Raw genomic sequence first — 20480 nt, 5'->3', positions numbered from 1 at the left:
GTAACTCATTGTATTTTGGCCTGGACCAGTCATTCCTGCACTGCCTGCAGCTGGTACAAAAGGCGACTGCCCCTTTACTGGCAAACGCAAGTGGGACCACATATCTCCTGTCTTAGCCTCGCTGCACTGGCTTTCAGTTGCTTTTAGAATTGATTTAAAAATTATATTGTTTGCTTGAAAGCTCTTAATGGCCTAGCTCATAAGTATTTGTCTGAGCTCCTCCATGTCTACCATGTGTCTGCAACACAAGCTCTGATACTCATTAACTAATCCTAAGTCTAACCCTAACTCATGTGAGTCCTCCATATATTCATCACAAGGTGAATGTTAAAATGAACTATGGGTTATCCTTATTTCTTTTGGCTATTCTAACCATCCAATGCCATCATGTGCAAGCATATCCTTACATCAAGAATCTAATGCATGTATCGTGGCAACAACTTTACTAAACGTCTCAAAATTTCACTATGTTTTGTTACTAAAAGTTTCAAGACTATTGGAGAACCTTCTTTTGGTAGCAGTAAGAGAACAAAAGGCAGCCTCACACAATTGAAGCCATTGGGGCAAGTTCTGTGCATACAGACACTTTTCCTCCCTTTCATGCGATCAGGGAGGCAAACAGGCTATATACACAAAAACCTAACAGCTACATCATAAAAAGTTAGTCTCTTCAGCTGCTCCCTTGGGGTAACCACAGCAGGCCCAAGGTAGGTCTGCACGTTGATTTGGCAGAAGTTATTTTACTGTAGATGCCCTTCCTGACTCAACTCCTCATTACATGGACAAATAAGGCAGGGATGGGGTTTGAACCAGGAACTTTCCACACTGAAGCCAAGCACACTACCCACTTGGCCATTACCCCTGCTTAACAGCCACATCATGAATAACAAAAATTCATGTTGTTTGTGTCTTGGATCCACAAGGGACTCCAAGCCTCCCCAGCATCCCCCCTGCAGAATGCCACAATGACTCTTCACATCTATGCTCATCTTGAAGCCATTCACACCACTCGGGCACTGATGCTCTGACCATCATCTCGCAACCAGGTACTTCAACTGTCTACAGCTGATGTGGGAAAGGCTTTCACTAGTGTTAACCCATGCAAAGTTGCTGAACTGGATAACATACCTGGAGATGTTCTAAAGGATTGTGCAGAACAACTGAAAGATGTTTTTGCAGACATTTTTAAAATCTTTCTCAGCCGAGCAGTAGTGTCCACCTGCCTCAAAAACTGCTATCATGATCATTTTTACAAAGAATTTCAACCCAACCTGTTAAAATTAGTTTTGCCTTGTGGCCCTCACACCAATTTTAATGAAATGCTTTGAGTAACTGGTCAGGCAGCACATTAAGAACGATCTCTGTGCAAACATGGATTCTCTAGAACTTGCATACACAAAAAAAAATGATCAGCAGAGGATCCTATCTCCACCACATTACATATCAGGCTGTCACACCTAGACAGAAAGAACACCAACATCCTCTTCAATGACTTCAACTTAGCATTTACATAAGATCATTCCACAACAGCTGGTGGAAAAGCTGAGGCTGCTGGAGGCAGACACTGGCACCTGTAACTGGGACAATCAGGGTGGCAGCCATGCATCAAGAACCATCTTAGTGAGCACAGGCATGCCACAAGGCTTGATCCTGAGCACCGCTATTCACCCTGCTCACCCTCAACTGGATTGCCAAACTCAGCACCAACCATGTCATTACGTTTGCTGAAGACACAACAGTGGTGGGTTTTATCAGTGGCAATGATGAATCTGCTTACAGGATGGAGGTGGAGAAGCTAGTAGAATGGTGCAGATCTCACATCCTCATCCTCAGCGTAGACAAGACGAAGGAGATGTTGACTGACTGTAGTTGAACAAAGACCATCATAGTGCTGCTGTGGAGAGAGTCAGCAACATGAAGCTCCACCTGGCTGACAACCCTTTTCCGTCGACACCACAACAGGTATCAAAAAAGCAGCGTAGGGATGCCATCCCCTCCAGAGAGTCAAGAAGACAGGTTAGCCCAATACGTACCTCACCACCTTCTACTGGAGTACTGAGGTTTGGGGGTACTGAAAAGTATCTAGACAAACAGCTTCACTTCCTGGTTTGGGAGCTGCAGGGCTTTCGAACATCAGCAAAACAGGATTGTGAAGACAGTCAGCAGGATCAGTGGTGCCTCTCTTTGTTTCCTGAGGGACATCTTCTAGCAGCATTGCATCTGCAGAACCTCCATCATAATCATGGACCCTCACCACCCTTCTCTCAGCCTGTTTTTCCTACTGCCATGTGGGAAGAGGTACTGGAGCATCTGCTGCAGATCAAGCATGAAGATGAACAGCTTTGTCCCACAAACTGGAACGTTTGTAAATGGACTGTGTCCTCTCCCTACAGACAAACGCTCACAAATGTCCTCAAGTCTTTACATTGGCTCCCTGTTTTTTACAGGATAAATTACAAAATCCTTGTGCTGACCTTTAGAGCTCTACATGGGCAGGCACCGGAATACATTAAGGACCTGATCCAGCCTTATGTTTCCAGCAGGAGTTTGAGGTCTTCCAATCAGCACCTGCTGATGGTTCCCCGAACTTGTTTTAAAACTCAAGGGGACAGATCTTTTAAAGCTGTGGCACCTCGCCTCTGGAATGAGCTTCCCTGTTCTCTTCGCTCACTGGATTCTGTGGATGTTTTTAGACAGCAACTACAGACACATTTTTTTAAACTGGCATTTTAGTGTCAATTTATTTTATTGTTCTATATTTGTATGTGTTGTTTTTATTGTCTATTTATATCGTGTGAAGCACTTTGTGACCTTGGTCTGTGAAAAGTGCTATATAAATAAAGCTTACTTACTTACTTACTTACTTAAATACCTTCCATTAACAGAGAGACCAAGAGCTACTCAGCAATCAGACCACTTTGAGCTGTACCCTAATAACATGTACGAGGTCTGTTAGAAAAGTAACAGACCTTTTTATTTTTTGCAAAAACCATATGGATTTGAATCACGTGTGATTGCATCAGCCAAGCTTGAACCTTCGTGCGCATGCGTGAGTTTTTTCACGCCTGCCGGTTGCGTCATTCACCTGTGAGCACGCTTGTGGGAGGAGTGGTCCAGCCCCCTCGGCGGATTTTCATTGTCAGGAAAATGGCCGAGCGACTGTCGCTTTGCTCCATCAAAATTTTTTCAGAAACTGTGAGAGACAGCCAGGTGGAAACCATTCGGAAAATTCAGATGGCTTTCGGTGAAGATCTTATGGGCATCACACAGATTAAGGAGCATTACAACCGGATTAAAGACGGCCCACAGCGGCTGAGGGCACGCCGCGCTTCGAGCGGCCATCGACAGGCTAAAACAACCAGATCATTTCCAAAGTGAAGGCTGTGTTGATCTGGGACATCGTCTGACTACCAGAGAAATGGCAAGAGAGGTGGACATAGCACTTTTTCGGCACATTACACTGTTACAGGAGATTTTGTAATGAAAGACGTGCGGCAGAATTCGCGCGTCAGGACGGAGCCGCTAATGGCGCAGAACAAAAAGCACCTCCGTGTTGGAAGTCTCACGGGACATGCCAAGCTCTTCCACCATACGGAACATTCAGACGGCTTTGGGTGGCTTTTCAGTCGAGTATCCGAGAAATTGTCGAAGAGCTGGGCATGTCACATGTCCTGTGAGACCAACACGGAGGTGCTTTCATTCCGTGCCATTAGCGGCTCCGTGGCGAATTCCTCCGCTCCTGTTTTCATGACAAAATCTCCTTTAAAAGTGGAATGTGCCAGAAAAGTGCTATGTCCACCTTTTCTGCCATTTCTCTGGTAGTCAGACGACGTCCCGGATCAACACAGCATTCAGTTTGGAAATGATCTGTTCGTTTCAGCCTGTTGATCGCCGCTCGGAGCGCGGCGCGCCCTCCGCCATTGTGCGCCGTCTGTAAACCGGCTGTACCACTCCTTAATCTGTGTGATGTCCATAAAATCATCCCTGAAAGCCATCTGAATTTTCCGAATGGTGTCCACCTGACTGTCTCTCACAGTTTCTGGAAAAATTTGATGCAGCGCTGCTCCAGCCGTTCAGACATTTTCCTCAATGAAAATCCAACGAGGGGGGAGGACCAGTGCTCACTCAAAGCCTGCTCACAGGCGAATGACGCAACCGACAGGCGTGAAAAAACTCACGCATGCGCACGGAGGTTCAAGCTTGGCTGATGCAATCACACGTGATTCAAATTCATAAGGTTATTGCAAAAAATAAAAAGGTCCGATACTTTTCTAACAGACCTCGTATGCGCTTTAATAACAGAACAGCTGCCAACTGAGTGCATGATTGAGTGCAGAACAGGGTATGGAATGTTTGTTTTATCTACAGGTATTGTTGCTGTTATTGTTTTATATTCCTTATTTATTCTGTTTTCTGCACAGTCAGGAGCTGACAGGAAAAAATATTTCATGTCATACTGCGTATGCAAATACTAAATCCAGTCTGTTTTTCCTCCATTTTTTTTAAATCCAGTAGTTTGTCCTCTTTTGCTGGTGTGAGATGGTTCAGATGAGTTTGAGTATTCTGTATTCAATTCTTCCCACTGATCTGAATGAACCTTCACTGCATGTGAGCCTTTTTTCTAATAATTTTAAAATACCATTTTTTTTCCAAACAATTTTTTGTTTGTCTAATAGGTGAAGAGGTGTAATATGTATAGTATGTGTGTATAATCTACCTCTGACTCATACAAAGATTTTGATATCAGTCAAAGTAGACAGGATGAGTACATTATTATTTTCATAAGACTCACTGGATCGGAGAGCGGATGGGGTGACCTCGATCTCGCTGTTTGCTTGGTATGGCTGAAAGGACGACACAGAACTGAGCTCACTGGAGAAGGGTTCAGGACTCGGTGTGCCTGTGGAGCTGGCGCTGGTACCATCACCACCATTGTGAGGATCCTGTTCTTCATATACTGCGACTAGCTGGAGAAAGAAAGAAGAAAAACTGGTATGGAGTGTGTTTGAGTATCATTATTACAGTACACTCTGATTAACTCTCTAGGGTCCATTTTTTTTAGGATACTTTCAGTAATTTCCCTTTTAAGGTATTTTCATTTAATATATCTTCAATGTGTCGCATATCAAAATGTTCAGAAAAATCTCAGCTTTTGGAATGTGGGATATTTGTCTGCAACACTGTGTAGAGATGTAATTTAGCCCTCAAGCTGAAAATATGAAATGCAAAGAAAAAAAATTGAAATGATTCAAATCTTTCATGAAAACACATATTTGTTAATGTCAGGCAGAACATTATGCCAAAATGACACTAAATAAAGATTGCATATTACTATGGCTAACATTTGATATGGTGATGATGAGATAACATATCAAGCTTCATTCATTCATTCATTCATTTACTCATTCATTACATTTACACAACATCTGCACATTACATTTTTTGTGGTGCCGACCATCATCTGAAGACGCCCCTTCATATCAGTCACTGACATTCACTTTTATACCAGAAATAACTAATGCAGAGGAATTTATTTTCATTTTGGAATGCTAAGACAAATGTACAGTAACTTTTGTCAAACAGTAAGTCCCTTCAGCTGCTCCCTTGTCTGCACTCGGGGTCGCCACAGCAAATCCAAGGTGGATCTGCATGTTGAATTGGCACAGGTTTTACGCCGGATGCCCTTCCTGACGCAACTCCACATTACATGGAGAAATGTGGCAGGGGTGGAATTTGAACCTGGAACCTTCTGCACTGAAACCAAGCGCATTAACCACTTCGCCAACACCCCTGCGTAAGTTTGTCAAGCAACTTTGGTGGACCATGTGATGAACCACGGCCTCACACTGAGGGAAGCTACACTCTAAAAAAGGTGCTGTCTCAATGAGAATAACTGATGTGACAATTTGCATATATTTATTTTATTTTTTGTTATTTCAATTTAGTTATTTCAAAATAACACAAGACTTATCTAGTTATGTAAGTTGAAATAACTTTACGTAGAGAAGTTACAGTAAAATAACTTTCTAATCTATGCAAACTGTGACATGACTTTTTCTCACTGAGACAGCAGTTAATTTTTTTAGTGTGTGGGCAAAGGATCAACTCAAACCTCAGCCGCCACACAATGGGTAGTACTGTCAAGTGTAATATCATTCTGATGTTACTGTACCATGTATGTAATGTACAGTACTGTAAACACTTGCTTTCATTGTTTTGATTTGTGTTTTGAATTTGAACTGTACAATACTCTGTCTTTCTTTTGGTATTTGGAAGAAAGTTCTATTTCTTTGTAAAAGTAAATAAATAAATAAATAAAAACAGGGAAGTAACACTTTTGTTGCCAACAACTGTAGCCTTCAGCTCTTGTTTGAAAAAGTAAATAAAAATATATTAACTTCAGTGTCTTGTGTAAAACACATCAGAGTGTTTCAGTTGAAAGTGCTTCAAAATGGTGCCTGTGTATATCATTTTGTTGCTAAAAATGACATTTTTAGAAAAGACTGTTAGATTTTGATTGTAGGGTTTCATTTTGACAGAGCTGTGAGGTGTTTTACAACAAGTGTGTCTTATCTTGCTTCTGTGTAGAGTTTTGACACAGCAAGCCAAATTTTGCAAAATGTGTTTAAGCAATCGGAAACAACTGCAATAGAAGTATGATGAAGGTTGACTTGGAAGTGCTAGCATGTCCGTGGACCCCAGAGGGTAAAATATATATATATATTATTTTCTGTATCATAAGTCATTTTTCCAAACTAGTGTGATATCTCTCCATCACTCACCAGGAGTGCTATTCATTTTCACCAAAACTCAATCAATAATTGACCTTTTGCCCTTTTGTGTTCTCAAACATGAATACTAAATACTAAATAATAATAATAATAATAATACAATAAAGAGCTCAATAAATTTGAGTGATTTCTTCCCCATGAAGAACTCAAAACTAGAACTAGAACTCAAAAATAATTTACTATTGAACATTTTAATACATTATGCAAATTAGAGGAGGATTTTTTTTTTTTTTGCCCTATCTGGAAGAGTTCAACATTCTCAGGGTCTTGTTCAGAAGTGGAGGTAAGCTGGAGCGTGAGATCAACAGATGTTTTGGGGCTACATCTGAGGTCCCGCAAATGCTGTACTGCACCATCACAGTGGAGAAAGAGCTGTGCCATAAAGTGAGGCCCTCGATTTATGCTGCTATTCTCATCTATGGTGATGACCTTTGGATAATGAGTGAAAGAACAACATCCCACCTTCAAGGAGTGGAAATGAGGTTTATCTGTTGGTTTTCTGGCTTAGACTCGGGGACAGGACAAGAATTAATACCACCATTCAAAAAACACAGCCTACATGAACATGAATAATTGCTGGACAATAATATGAGTATTTGAATTTCAGAATAAAGTCACTGGCGGCAAGGGGCACATTCAGAAATTCAGCAACTCTTTACTAGGTTTTGTGAGCATTCCAAAAATTAATTCACCTCTAACAAGAGACAGCAGACAAAAACATTGAGCATATTCAAAACTGCACATAGTTGAAGATACCACAATAACCAGCATGTTCCCAGTAACATCCAAGGCCAGGCCGAAACACACATACACATACATATATACATAATATTATGGAAATGACCAGGCAGCCAACAGACAAAATGGGGTGATGACAAAAATAGGTTTCCAATCATGCAGCTCTTCACAGAAATATAATTGCTGTCCAATGGAATCAGAGCCACAACAGCCCATTATCATGCATTTGTTCATCAACACAATTGCAAACAGATGCTACGAAAGCCTTGGGAATAAATGAATATGAGCACCAAAAGACCAGGCTGATGGAGAACTCCAGCAGACAATAATGATGAAACAAAAATAAGTGATATAAAGAATCCATTATGAGACTGACTCACCCAAAAAACGACCCCACAATTAATATGCCTATAAGCACGATTGCAAACTATAGTTACATTTTCAAGTGAAGCAACCTCTATTACCTGTGTAATTAAATTATAGCGAAGAACACAACCAATCACAACAGGAGACGGTTCTTCCCATTACCGAACAAAGTAACATCTTCATTCCACCAGCAAGTCTCTTTGCCTTCTTTCCTCTACCCATTAAATTCCTTGCTATCACCCTCACTATATCACCAACATTTTTCCACCTGTCTGAAATCACTTCATCTCTAACCTGCTCCCTGAATTTTACACGACAGTCTTGCTACTTCATCTTCCACCATCTGATCCTTGGTTCGGGTCTCACCCTCTTTCACTTCTTCACCTTCAAAGTTGTCCTCCTACAAACCACCATCTGGTTCTACTGATGTTGAGTTGTATTTACTCAATATTTACTGACTACTTACCTTGTGTTGGTGATGATGTCAACACATTGACAAAATCCCACAATCCTGAGAGGCAAAACTAAATAAATAAACAAATAAAATTCCCAAAATATGGGCCACAAATTTAGGAATCAGTCTATTGGGTGATATTTGGCACCTATATGGTCTTATGGATTGTGAGCAGCCAGTTTGCTGTGAGTCTGATCCCACTGATCCTGACAGATCTCAGAGCCATCTGGGGCTTGGTTAATACTTGGATGGGAGACCTCTTTGGAACACCAGGGCATGTGTGGGTTTCTGCAGATAAAACTGGAGTTGTGTCAGGAAGGGCATCCAGAGTAAATCTTGTGCCAAATGCCAATGCAGATCTGTGTGCATCTTCTGTGGCGACCCTGACCAAAAATGGGAGCAGCCGAAAGGACATCATGCTTTGATGGATTGCAGGACTTGCCCATTATTAGGTGCTCTTACCTTTCCAGTAAACTGAACTCTATGAAGCACATGTTAAAACCACAGTGTGACTTTTTTCAGCACCCTCATGAGTCCCACAGACATTAGCAAAGACTGAAACCCTCCAAGTTACAAGCACTAAGGCCCCACAGTGACTCCTCATACATAGCATGACCACTCAGTGCACTATCTTGTCCTCCACATTTGTCCAAGGTGTACTTTTTGCTTTGCCAGGAAACATCATGAAGTCTAGTAATACATTTTATCCTCTGCGTCAGTATGTGGAACAATAAATGTTTTATCAACAGATTTTGCTTGGATTTTTTTAGAGACACTGATGTGGGATAACAACAGAACAGGTGTCATACTATCAATATGATAAGCAGCACAGAAGGTCTCTTGTTTACCCTGAGAGTCCTGCTAAGCGCTGGTGTTATCCTGAATTTATCACAAGAACTTGGAGTATGCAGTTTGCAGAGAACTGCAGTTACAGCAAATTAAAACAGCCCCATGTTAACGAAAAGAAGGTAGCCTCTTACTAAAATATGATTAAATACACTTAAAGCGGAGGGAAATTGAGTGCATCACATAAGGGCCTATTGACATGGCCTTGGTTGTGCACAAAGAGTGAACTGCTGTCCCTAGAGCCATTTAAACTGGTATGAATATGAGCCAATGACTCAATAGTGACAAAATAATCAGGCCTCCCACTGATATGTTGTTGGGACTATTTTGCAAACTGACAAGCCTCTGCCTGCCAGCAGCCTATTTAGAGAAATGGCAAATGCTGATGTTGGTGTTGAGGTGAACTGTGATTCCTTTTTTAAATACATCAGAAATCCGGTAGGCAGCACGGTGGCTTAGTGGTTAGCATTGTTGCCTCACAGCGAGAAGGTCATGGGTTCAATTCCCACCTGTGGCCTTTCTGTGTGGAGTTTGCATGTTCTCACCGTGTTTGCGTGGGTTTCCTCCGGGTGCTCTGGTTTCCTCCCACATCCAAAGACATGCGGGTTTGGTGGATTGGAATCTTTAAATTGTCCGACTGTGTTTGTTTGTCTGTTTGTGGCCCTGCGACAGACTGGTGTCCTGTCCTGGGTGTACCCCGCCTCACGCTTTATGACTGCTGGGATAGGCTCCAGCCCCCCACGACCCCTGATTGGACTAAGAAGTTGAAGATGAGTGAGAAATGAGAAATCGCTTTAATTAGGTCCATTTGGTGCTCCCGTGACAATTCATGAGCACTCTGAGTATGTGACACATTCAGCTCCTACCCTGCCTCCTCCATACCCCTACTATTGCATATCAAACATTGCTGGCTTTAACTGCCAATCAGTATGTATGGGCTTTTAAAAGTATAAACAAAATAGAGAAGAAAGCGTGTTGCAAACAGGGGGTAAGCATCCACTCTCAAGATGACACATGCAACCATCATTGACTATCAGGTAAAGTCTTCTACAGTGTATTTATATCATGCAAAATCACAGCAAACATCATTTCAAGGTACTTAACATAGACTGTTTGCAGATCATTCTTTTGACTACAAAACTGATATAACATTCCCCCAAGAAAAAGCACATGCCTTCACAATGGTGACATTGTGAAGGCAGTGTTTCCCAATCGTACTCATTGGGACCCAAGGTATTCCCTGCTGTAACTGCACATAATGAGCCTAATGAGGTGTGTTCCATTGTTCAGCCAGATGTCGACTGGCTGAACACAACTGGCAAAGATAATCTGGTCTGAGTAGATCAGGGACAAATGGAAAATATGTGGTTCTATGGACCAGGATTGGGAAACACTTCGCAAAGGAAAAGCTTTCTTTTAACAGGAGAAAACATAAAGCAGAACCCAAATGTTTGGAGAGAACATCTGCCCCAATCAGGTATCAGAATCCAGTCATCTTTGCCATCAGGAAGGCAGTTCAGAAAGTGGCATATCCTATATGTTTTTTCCCCATTTCTAAAAATACTTAAGTTAACTGCTAAGGTTTATGTCAAACATACAGGCGGCAGTGATAACCACTAGATCTTGGCTTTAGGAATGAAATAAAGTGACAAACAAGCTCATTTCAAGATACGTGGAACTTCAAAAATCACAAACAGGATAAGTGACAATGGGCAGCCCTGACTGAGTTGAACAGTCAATGGAAGCAGGTCTGGGTGATGCTGAGAATGCAAAAACAGCTACTACTTTGGTCGTATAGAGACTTTATCACATATTACAACAAAAATCTGTCCTATACTAGCAAACAAGCCCTCATGAGATACAAGAAAAAATAACAAGCTGATTGTAATTAATTCAGCTCTTCAGGCAGGTTGACAAGCTAATTATTGAGATCGACTGTTTTAGGTGCACCAGTAGAAGCAATACATGGGAGGGCTTTTACTTTCTGAAGCCAGAAAGTATTGTGCAGTATTGCAGAAAATATTGTGCTAAATTTAAGTCTGTGGGTAGCTTTCACTCAACGTCATGATTCATGTGTATGATTTATGGTTCATGTTCTTCATTTTTGTTGTAATATGTGAATGAGTTGTTATTAAATGGAGTTGACGATAATTATATGGTTCTTGTTCTTTATTTTTGTTGTAGTAATATGTGATAAATATCTTATCACGTCTGTTCTTATCACATGTCCTTCGGACGAGGGCTGATACAGATACATAGGGGCATGATACAGGGCGTGATACATGAACAAACATGTGATAAGGTATACGTATCACAAACTACATCAGTCCTGGTACACCATACTCCCACAACACCCCAACAGGACACCTTGGGTGACCCAGTCATATGCCTGTTCACAAGTCCACAAAATATGTAGTCTGACTGGGCATACTCATATTTTTGTGATTGAGTTACTCCAAATTATAAGAAAGGGATGGACTCAATCAATTATTTAATTACTGACTCACTGTATTTACTCAATCATTACATGCCTAAGATTTTCTGATGCTTAGGAATAGGTTTAAAAAATTCCCACTTAAATGTTTCACAATATGTGGAGAAGAGTTTAATTTACAATAACTCTGTGTGCTGTTTTAAACTCACAGAACAAATTAATGGACAGCAGGCAAATGATGATAGTGTGGGTGAAGGATGGATACTTCTGAAATCAACACAAACCAATCATGAATAAGATTACCAAATGAAATAAGCAGTTTCTCAATTCTAAGGATCTGGATGTGTGATGGTTAAATAATTACTTTTAGATGCTATCCTTGTTGCAGCCAAATGTTTACGGCTGTGACTAAAATTCACAAACAGGAATGGAGCTTAGAGTTATAAACTACCAGAACCTCCTTGATTACATTTTTATCAGCAAGACAGTGACTGCAGAATATCTTTGTTTGCCTTTGGGTTGCCAGAAATTTGGGAAATTCCCACTCATGCCTCCTCCTTTTCTTGCCTCACTCCGTGTTCGTGCCATCATCATTTTGTCCTCTGAATGTGCTGTGAAGACGAGGGCACCAGTGTCCAGAGGGAACGCTGACGCAATTCTTGCTGCAGATGGACCAAAGCTCAGGCAGCAACGCAGCGACAGCCATCACACAAGCGCTTTCTCTCCAACTGGGAACTGGTCACAACTACTTAGAACTGAGACGAGTTCACATTTATTTCTTTTCCTGACAATTTCCCCCCGTGGCTGCTGTACAGCGGGTGCTGAGTTTTGTTCAAAAGTTTTCAAACGGAGGGAAAAAAGTTTGCAGCGGCGCACAGACAAGAACAGCATGGCTAATTGTCAAGTAGCGTGACAGCTGAGGACTCATAGTGGTTAGAAGAGAGAGGGAGGGAGACAGAAAGAGAATTTTAAAGAGCTCCTCAACAACAAGAAGGAACAACCTGCAAAAAAGTGTGCTAGTTCTATCAAAAACAAAGTTCAGAAAGGAGAAAAGACAGAAGCGCATGATAGCAGGAGTTTGCATTCTCAGAATAAACTGAGCAGCGATTTGAAAAGCCTGTTTAGCTCCGATCTGCTTCAGCTGAGAGAAGCATGAGAGAGATCACGCTAGTAGGGGACAGCAGAGAGGGAGAGCGAGTGATGCGGGAAGAAGTGGTTCAGCCTTATTTCACAGGCCTCTCCCTCTCTCTCTTGCTCCAGCAGGGAGCTGTAACGCTGATGCTGCCTTAAGCCCCTGGAGCAAGGCTGACACTCATCCACTCTTAGCCGGTTCCACTGAATGTCACAGCAGCTGCCAATCAGCCGCTATCTACCTGGAAGCCCGAGGGCTGCCGGATAGAGGAAAAAGTGGGGACACAGAGAGATGATGAAGGGGTGAGGGAAGAAGCGAAAGGAAGGAGTGACAAAGTCACATGAGGTCATGCATTCTCTGCAGCCTGAGTGCAGGCTGAACGTGAATTCTGTATTTCCATATCTGCAACCGTGAGAGTGAGGGAGATAGTGTGGCGAAAAAGTGAACTGCAAGGATTTCTTTCATGTCATCCTGCTTTGATCTTTTGGCTTTTGGCAGAAAAGGTGGACCAGAAGAAAAGATGGTGAGAAGAAGCCGCTGAGAAGAGGATGAGCAGCTGTTTTTGACAGCCTGTCTCCATATCCTCCCCCAACACCTCTCCTTCATACTTCTCCAAAACCTCTGATCTGCTGGGAAGCTTGGGCATTAGGCTGGTTTCACACATACGTGTACATATGTTTGAGTTCTGTCGTGTCTATATGTGTAGAGAACTAACAGACACCACTCACATCAATGCTTTTGTTTCCACAAGCTCTGCAGCATTATTTTTCAGTTGCAGCAGTATGTACTTATTTAGGTTCTGCTCCTCGCCATGTGGAGTTGGTCACTGGGTGCTAGACTGTAGATGCCCACTGCTCCTAGTGGTTGGATTGTGTCTAACTATAATTAGTATGGGTTAAATGCAGAGGACAAATTTCATTGCATGAATGAACAATAATCTCTTTCTTTTTCGGGTGCTCCTGTTAGGGGTCGCCACAGCAGATCAATCATTTCCATCTCTCCCTGTCCTCTGTATCTTCCTCTGTCTCACCAACCACCTGCATGTCCTCCTTCAGCACATCCATAAACCTCCTCCTCTTCTCCTCCTGCCTGGTGGCTCCACCCTCAGCATCCTTCTCCCTGTATACCCTGGGTCTCTCCTGTACACATGTCCAAACCATCTTGTCTCTCTGACTTTGTCTCCAAACCATCCCACCTGAGCTGGCCCTCTGATATGTTCATTCCTAATCCTGTCCATTTTTGTCACTCCCAAAAAGAATCACAACACCTTCAGCTCTGCCTCCTGTCTTTTTGTTACTGCCACCCCGACAAAAAACCACATAGCTGGTTGCACTGCTGTCTTATAGATTTTCCCATTCACTCTTGCAGATATTCTTCAGTCACAAATCACTCATGCCACCTTCCTTCACCGACTCCACCCTGCCTGCAGTCTCCTTCACCTCTCTACCACACTCTCCATTATTTTGGACAGTTGACCCCAAGTATTTACAATGCGAAAAATAAGTATTTGAACACCCTGCGATTTTGCAAGTTCTCCCACTTAGAAATCATGGAGGGATCTGAGATTTTCATCTTAGGTGCATGTCCACTGTGAGAGACATAATCTAAAAAAATCCGGAAATCACAATGTATGATTTTTTAAATAATTTATTTGTATGTTACTGTTGCAAATAAGTATTTGAACAACAACCAACTAACAAGAATACTGGCTCACACAGACCTGTTAATTTTTCTTTAAGAAGCCCTCTTATTCTGCACTCTTTACCTGTATTAACTGCACCTGTTTGAACTTGTTACCTGTGTAGAAGACACCTGTTCACACACTCAATCAATCACACTCCAACCTGTCCACCATAGCCAAGACCAAAGAGCTGTCTAAGGCTGGGATGGACTACAGGACAACAGGCAAGCAGCTTGGTAGAAGACAACAACTGTTATGATTATTTATCAGAAAGTGGAAGAAACACAAGATGACCGTCAGTCTCCCTCGGTCTGGGATTCCATGCAAGATCTCACTTTGTGGGGTAAGGATGATTCTGAGAAAGCTCAGAATTACACAGGAGGACCTGGTCAATGACCTGAAGAGAGCTGGGACCACAGTCACAAAGATTACATTAGTAACACATGATGCTGTCATGGTTTAAAATCCTGCACGGCAGCAAGGTCCCCCTGCTCAAGCAAGCACATGTCCACGCCTGTTTGAAGTTCACCAGTGACATCTGGATGATCCAGAGGAGGCATGGGAGAAGGTCATGTGGTCAGATGAGACCAGAATAGAGCTTTTTGGAATCAACTCCACTTACCATGTTTACAGGATGAGAACAACCCCAAGAAAACCATCCCAACCGTGAACCATGGGGGTGGAAATATCACACTCTGGGGGTGCTCTTCTGCAAAGGGGACAGGACAACTGCACTGTATTGACAGGCTTGGGACTCCGACGAGGGCGGTCGCATCTCCTCCACTCTCCCTTATCTCTGCTTTCTGCTTTAACCTTCAAGTCCCTACTTCACCAGACTGTGAATTCCTCAAATTATATTGGACACTGTATCTATTGGACTACTATTGGATTTACCATGGAATTGATCAGCTGGTCTCTGAACGCTATTGACACCATTTTTTCTACAAGAAGGTCAGGACTGGGGGATCCTACCTGCCCAGATGGAACGTATCCTGCGGGCTATGTCCTCAACTCCTACGGGTCTTGGTGTGTTGCATGCTTGGCGCCTTTCTCCGTTGAGGACGTCGAGGATTTATTCATTTTTGGTGTCATGGCAGCAGGGCTGGTACTTTTTGGCTTATGTGCTGCCCTGATCTACCGGAAAATTGGCAAGACAGCGGCATCAAGAACCACGGGCCCTCGCTTGTCCGTCATGATTAACAAGGTTGGCAAGACAGTACATTCTCAGACTGCGTTGGCTCTTGAACTCTGACGCAAATTGGATGACACCTTGGAGCTGACGGGTGCCTTGCAGTTGAAGCTGAAGGTTTCGGAGGCCGGTGAATATTCTTAATTCATAATTGGGATTTGGTTGTTCAAGTGGAACTGTTAAAAGTGTTTTTCACTACTCAGCTACAACACTCCAGGCTTATCTAGCCTCAAGGGCAAATTGCCCACTGTTTACCTCCAGAGGAATTTATTCAGGACTTGGTGAGATTATTTGGCTCCATTCTTATCTCAACCCACAAAGACAATAAACTGACTTACACATGGACTGAAGCATGCTCCAGTTTTCCCTTTACCTCTCTTCCTGCCCCCCCTGCAGCTGGCAGGCGGCGCGATTTCAGTTGCAGTGGCTACCACACACTCACATCGCCTCTATTTGGAAAACGGACTGTTTCAAGTTTAGTGCACATAAACAATGTCAAATGTATATGTGTTGTCTTAATTCTGATGTGTGTCATTATTATGGTAAACAAGTAATAATTGTGGATTAATTGCTGTTTGTCTGTGGAAATCTCGTTTTAATCACAATGATAATAAAGCTATCCATCCATCCAAGGGAGAATGGATGGGGTCATGTATTGCGAGATTTTGGCAAACAACCTCCTTCCCTCAGTAAGAGCATTGAAGATGGGTCATGGCTGGGTGTTCGAGCATGACAATGACCCCAAACACACACCCAGGGCAACTAAGGAGGGGCTCCGTAAGAAGCATTTCAAGGTCCTGGAGTGGCCTGGCCAGTCTCCAGACCTGAACTCACTAGAAAATCTTTGGAGGGAGCTGAAACTCAAAACCTGAAAGATTTGGAGAAGATATGTATGGAGGAGTGGACCAAAATCCCTGTTGCAGTGTGTGAAAACCTGGTGAAAAACTACAGGAAACGTTTGACCTCTGTAATTGCAAAGAAAGGCGACTGTACCAAATATTAACATTGATTTTCTCAGGTGTTCAAATACTTATTTGCAGCAGTAACACACAAATACATTTTTAAAAATCATACATTGTGATTTCCGGATTTTTTTTTTAGATTACGTCTCTCACAGTGGACATGCACCTAAGATGAAAATTTCAGACCCCTCCATGATTTCTAAGTGGGAGAACTTGCAAAATTGCAGGGTGTAAATACTTATTTTCCTCACTGTATACTCCTCTACTTTCACCACCTCTGTAACCGCACTATTCCACTGGGCTCCCTCTCATTCATACACATGTACTCAGTCTTCCTCCTACTGACTTTCATTCCCCTGCTCTCCAGAGCATATCTCCATCTCTCCAGGCTAGATTCAACGTGCTCTCTACTCTCACTACAGATCACAATGTCATCCTCAAACATCATAGTCCATGGAAACTCCTGTTCTCACCAGCAATATAACACTGTAACGGCCCATTACGCTGCTGCATGAAAAAATTACGCTACAGTTGGGCCGTTACGCTGATTCCAAGAACATATAATGGGAAAATGATAATGATAATGATTTCTGATGATCATAGATAATTGGCAAAGCTTCTGGGGAAAATCTGGTCTTGTTAGAAGAGACGGCATCCATCCCACTTTGGATGGAGCAGCTCTCATTTCTAGAAATCTGGCCAAATTTATTAAACCCTCCAAACTGTGACTATCCAGGGTTGGGACCAGGAAGCAGAGTTGTAGTCTTACACACCTCTCTGCAGCTTCTCTCCCCCTGCCATCCCCCCAATACCCCATCCCCATAGAGATCTTGCCTGCTCCCAAACCACCAACAACCAGTAAAAATCTATTTAAGCATACAAATTCAAAAAGAAAAAATAATATAGCACCTTCAACTGCACCACAGACTAAAACAGTTAAATGTGGTTTATTAAACATTAGGTCTCTCTCTTCTAAGTCCCTGTTAGTAAATGATATAATAATTGATCAACATATTGATTTATTCTGCCTTACAGAAACCTGGTTACAGCAGGATGAATATGTTAGTTTAAATGAGTCAACACCCCCGAGTCACACTAACTGTCAGAATGCTCACAGCACAGGCCGAGGGGGAGGATTAGCAGCAATCTTCCACTCCAGCTTATTAATTAATCAAAAACCCAGACAGAGCTTTAATTCATTTGAAAGCTTGACTCTTAGTCTTGTCCATCCAAATTGGAAGTCTCAAAAACCAGTTTTATTTGTTGTTATCTATCGTCCACCTGGTCGTTACTGTGAGTTTCTCTGTGAATTTTCAGACCTTTTGTCTGACTTAGTGCTTAGCTCAGATAAGATAATTATAGTGGGCAATTTTAACATCCACATAGATGCTGAGAATGACAGCCTCAACACTGCATTTAATCTATTATTAGACTCAACTGGCTTCGCTCAAAATGTAAATGAGTCCACCCACCACTTTAACCATACTTTAGATCTTGTTCTGACTTATGGTATGGAAAATGAAGACCTAACAGTATTCCCTGAAAACCCCCTTCTGTCTGATCATTTCTTAATAACATTTACATTTACTTTAATGGACTACCCAGCAGTGGGGAATAAGTTTCATTACAGTAGAAGTCTTTCGGAAAGTGCTGTAACTAGGTTTAAGGATATGATTCCTTCTTTGTTATGTTCTGCAGTGCCATATACCAACACAGTGCAGAGTAGCTACCTAAACTCTGTGAGTGAGATAGATTATCTCGTCAATAGTTTTACATCCTCATTGAGCACAACTTTGGATGCTGTAGCTCCTCTGAAAAAGAGAGCCTTAAATCAGAAGTGCCTGACTCCATGGTATAACTCACAAACTCGCAGCTTAAAGCAGATAACCCGTAAGTTGGAGAGGAAATGGCGTCTCACTAATTTAGAAGATCTTCACTTAGCCTGGAAAAATAGTCTGTTGCTCTATAAAAAAAAGCCCTCCGTAAAGCTAGGACATCTTACTACTCATCACTAATTGAAGAAAATAAGAACAACCCCAGGTTTCTTTTCAGCACTGTAGCCAGGCTGACAAAGAGTCAGAGCTCTACTGAGCCGAGTATTCCTTTAACTTTAACTAGTAATGACTTCATGACTTTTTTTGCAAATAAAATTTTAACTATTAGAGAAAAAATTACTCATAACCATCCCAAAGACATATTGTTATCTCTGGCTGCTTTCAGTAATGCTGGTATTTGGTTAGACTCTTTCTCTCCGATTGTTCTGTCTGAGTTATTTTCATTAGTTACTTCCTCCAAACCATCAACATGTCTATTAGACCCCATTCCTACCAGGCTGCTCAAGGAAGCCCTACCATTAATTAATGCTTCGATCTTAAATATGATCAATCTATCTTTATTAGTTGGCTATGTACCACAGGCTTTTAAGGTGGCAGTAATTAAACCATTACTTAAAAAGCCATCACTTGACCCAGCTATCTTAGCTAATTATAGGCCAATCTCCAACCTTCCTTTTCTCTCAAAAATTCTTGAAAGGGTAGTTGTAAAACAGCTAACTGATCATCTGCAGAGGAATGGTCTATTTGAAGAGTTTCAGTCAGGTTTTAGAATTCATCATAGTACAGAAACAGCATTAGTGAAGGTTATAAATGATCTTCTTATGGCCTCAGACAGTGGACTCATCTCTGTGCTTGTCCTGTTAGAACTCAGTGCTGCTTTTGATACTGTTGACCATAAAATTTTATTACAGAGATTAGAGCATGCCATAGGTATTAAAGGCACTGCGCTGCGGTGGTTTGAATCATATTTATCTAATAGATTACAATTTGTTCATGTAAATGGGGAGTCTTCTTCACAGACTAAGGTTAATTATGGAGTTCCACAAGGTTCTGTGCTAGGACCAATTTTATTCACTTTATACATGCTTCCCTTAGGTAGTATTATTAGAAAGCAATGCTTAAATTTTCATTGTTACGCAGATACCCAGGACACACACCAATTAGTTAAACTGCAGGAATGTCTTACAGACATAAAGACATGGATGACCTCTAATTTCCTGCTTTTAAATTCAGATAAAACTGAAGTTATTGTACTTGGCCCCACAAATCTTAGAAACATGTTGTCTAACCAGATCCTTACTCTGGATGGCATTACCCTGACCTCTAGTAATACTGTGAGAAATCTTGGAGTCATTTTTGATCAGGATATGTCCTTCAATGCGCATATTAAGCAAATATGTAGGACTGCTTTTTTGCATTTGCGCAATATCTCTAAAATTATTTCACCCATATTGGCCTCTCCTCACTGGCTTCCTGTTAATTCTAGAATAGAATTTAAAATTCTTCTTCTTACTTATAAGGTTTTGAATAATCAGGTCCCATCTTATCTTAGGGACCTCATAGTACCATATCACTCCAATAGAGCGCTTTGCTCTCAGACTGTAGGCTAACTTGTAGTTCCAAGGGTTTTTAAGAGTAGAATGGGAGGCAGAGCCTTCAGCTTTCAGGCTCCTCTCCTGTGGAACCAGCTCCCAATTCAGATCAGGGAGACAGACACCCTCTCTACTTTTAAGATTAGGCTTAAAACTTTCCTTTTTGCTAAAGCTTATAGTTAGTTATAGTTAGTTATGCTGCTATAGACTTAGACTGCTGGGGGGTTCCCATGATGCACTGAGTGTTTCTTTCTCTTTTTGCTCTGTATGCACCACTCTGCATTTAATCATTAGTGATTGATCTCTGCTCTCTTCCACAGCATGTCTTTTTCCTGATTCTCTCCCCTCAGCCCCAACCAGTCCCAGCAGAAGACTGCCCCTCTCTGAGCCTGGTTCTGCTGGAGGTTTCTTCGTGTTAAAAGGGAGTTTTTCCTTCCCACTGTCGCCAAGTGCTTGCTCA

At 41.9% G+C, this 20480-nt stretch overlaps 1 protein-coding gene across 3 annotated transcripts in view; it reads right to left on the bottom strand.

The window, feature by feature from the left end:
* The window catches only part of LOC117512002 (partitioning defective 3 homolog), a 1323734-nt gene that overhangs the window by 940921 nt on the left and 362333 nt on the right, over positions 1–20480 (bottom strand). For all 3 annotated transcript variants that reach the window (XM_034171933.1, XM_034171942.1, XM_034171950.1), the window contains exon 3: positions 4793–4967. In XM_034171933.1, coding sequence (XP_034027824.1) covers positions 4793–4967 — 175 coding nt within the window. The remainder of the gene's footprint in view (positions 1–4792; positions 4968–20480) is intronic.

This window comes from Thalassophryne amazonica, chromosome 1 (assembly GCF_902500255.1).
Source record: "Thalassophryne amazonica chromosome 1, fThaAma1.1, whole genome shotgun sequence".
In the NCBI taxonomy this organism is placed as follows: Eukaryota; Metazoa; Chordata; class Actinopteri; order Batrachoidiformes; family Batrachoididae; genus Thalassophryne; species Thalassophryne amazonica.
The sequence above is the reverse complement of the archived record's forward strand: the minus strand, read 5'-3'. Positions and strand labels throughout refer to the sequence as shown.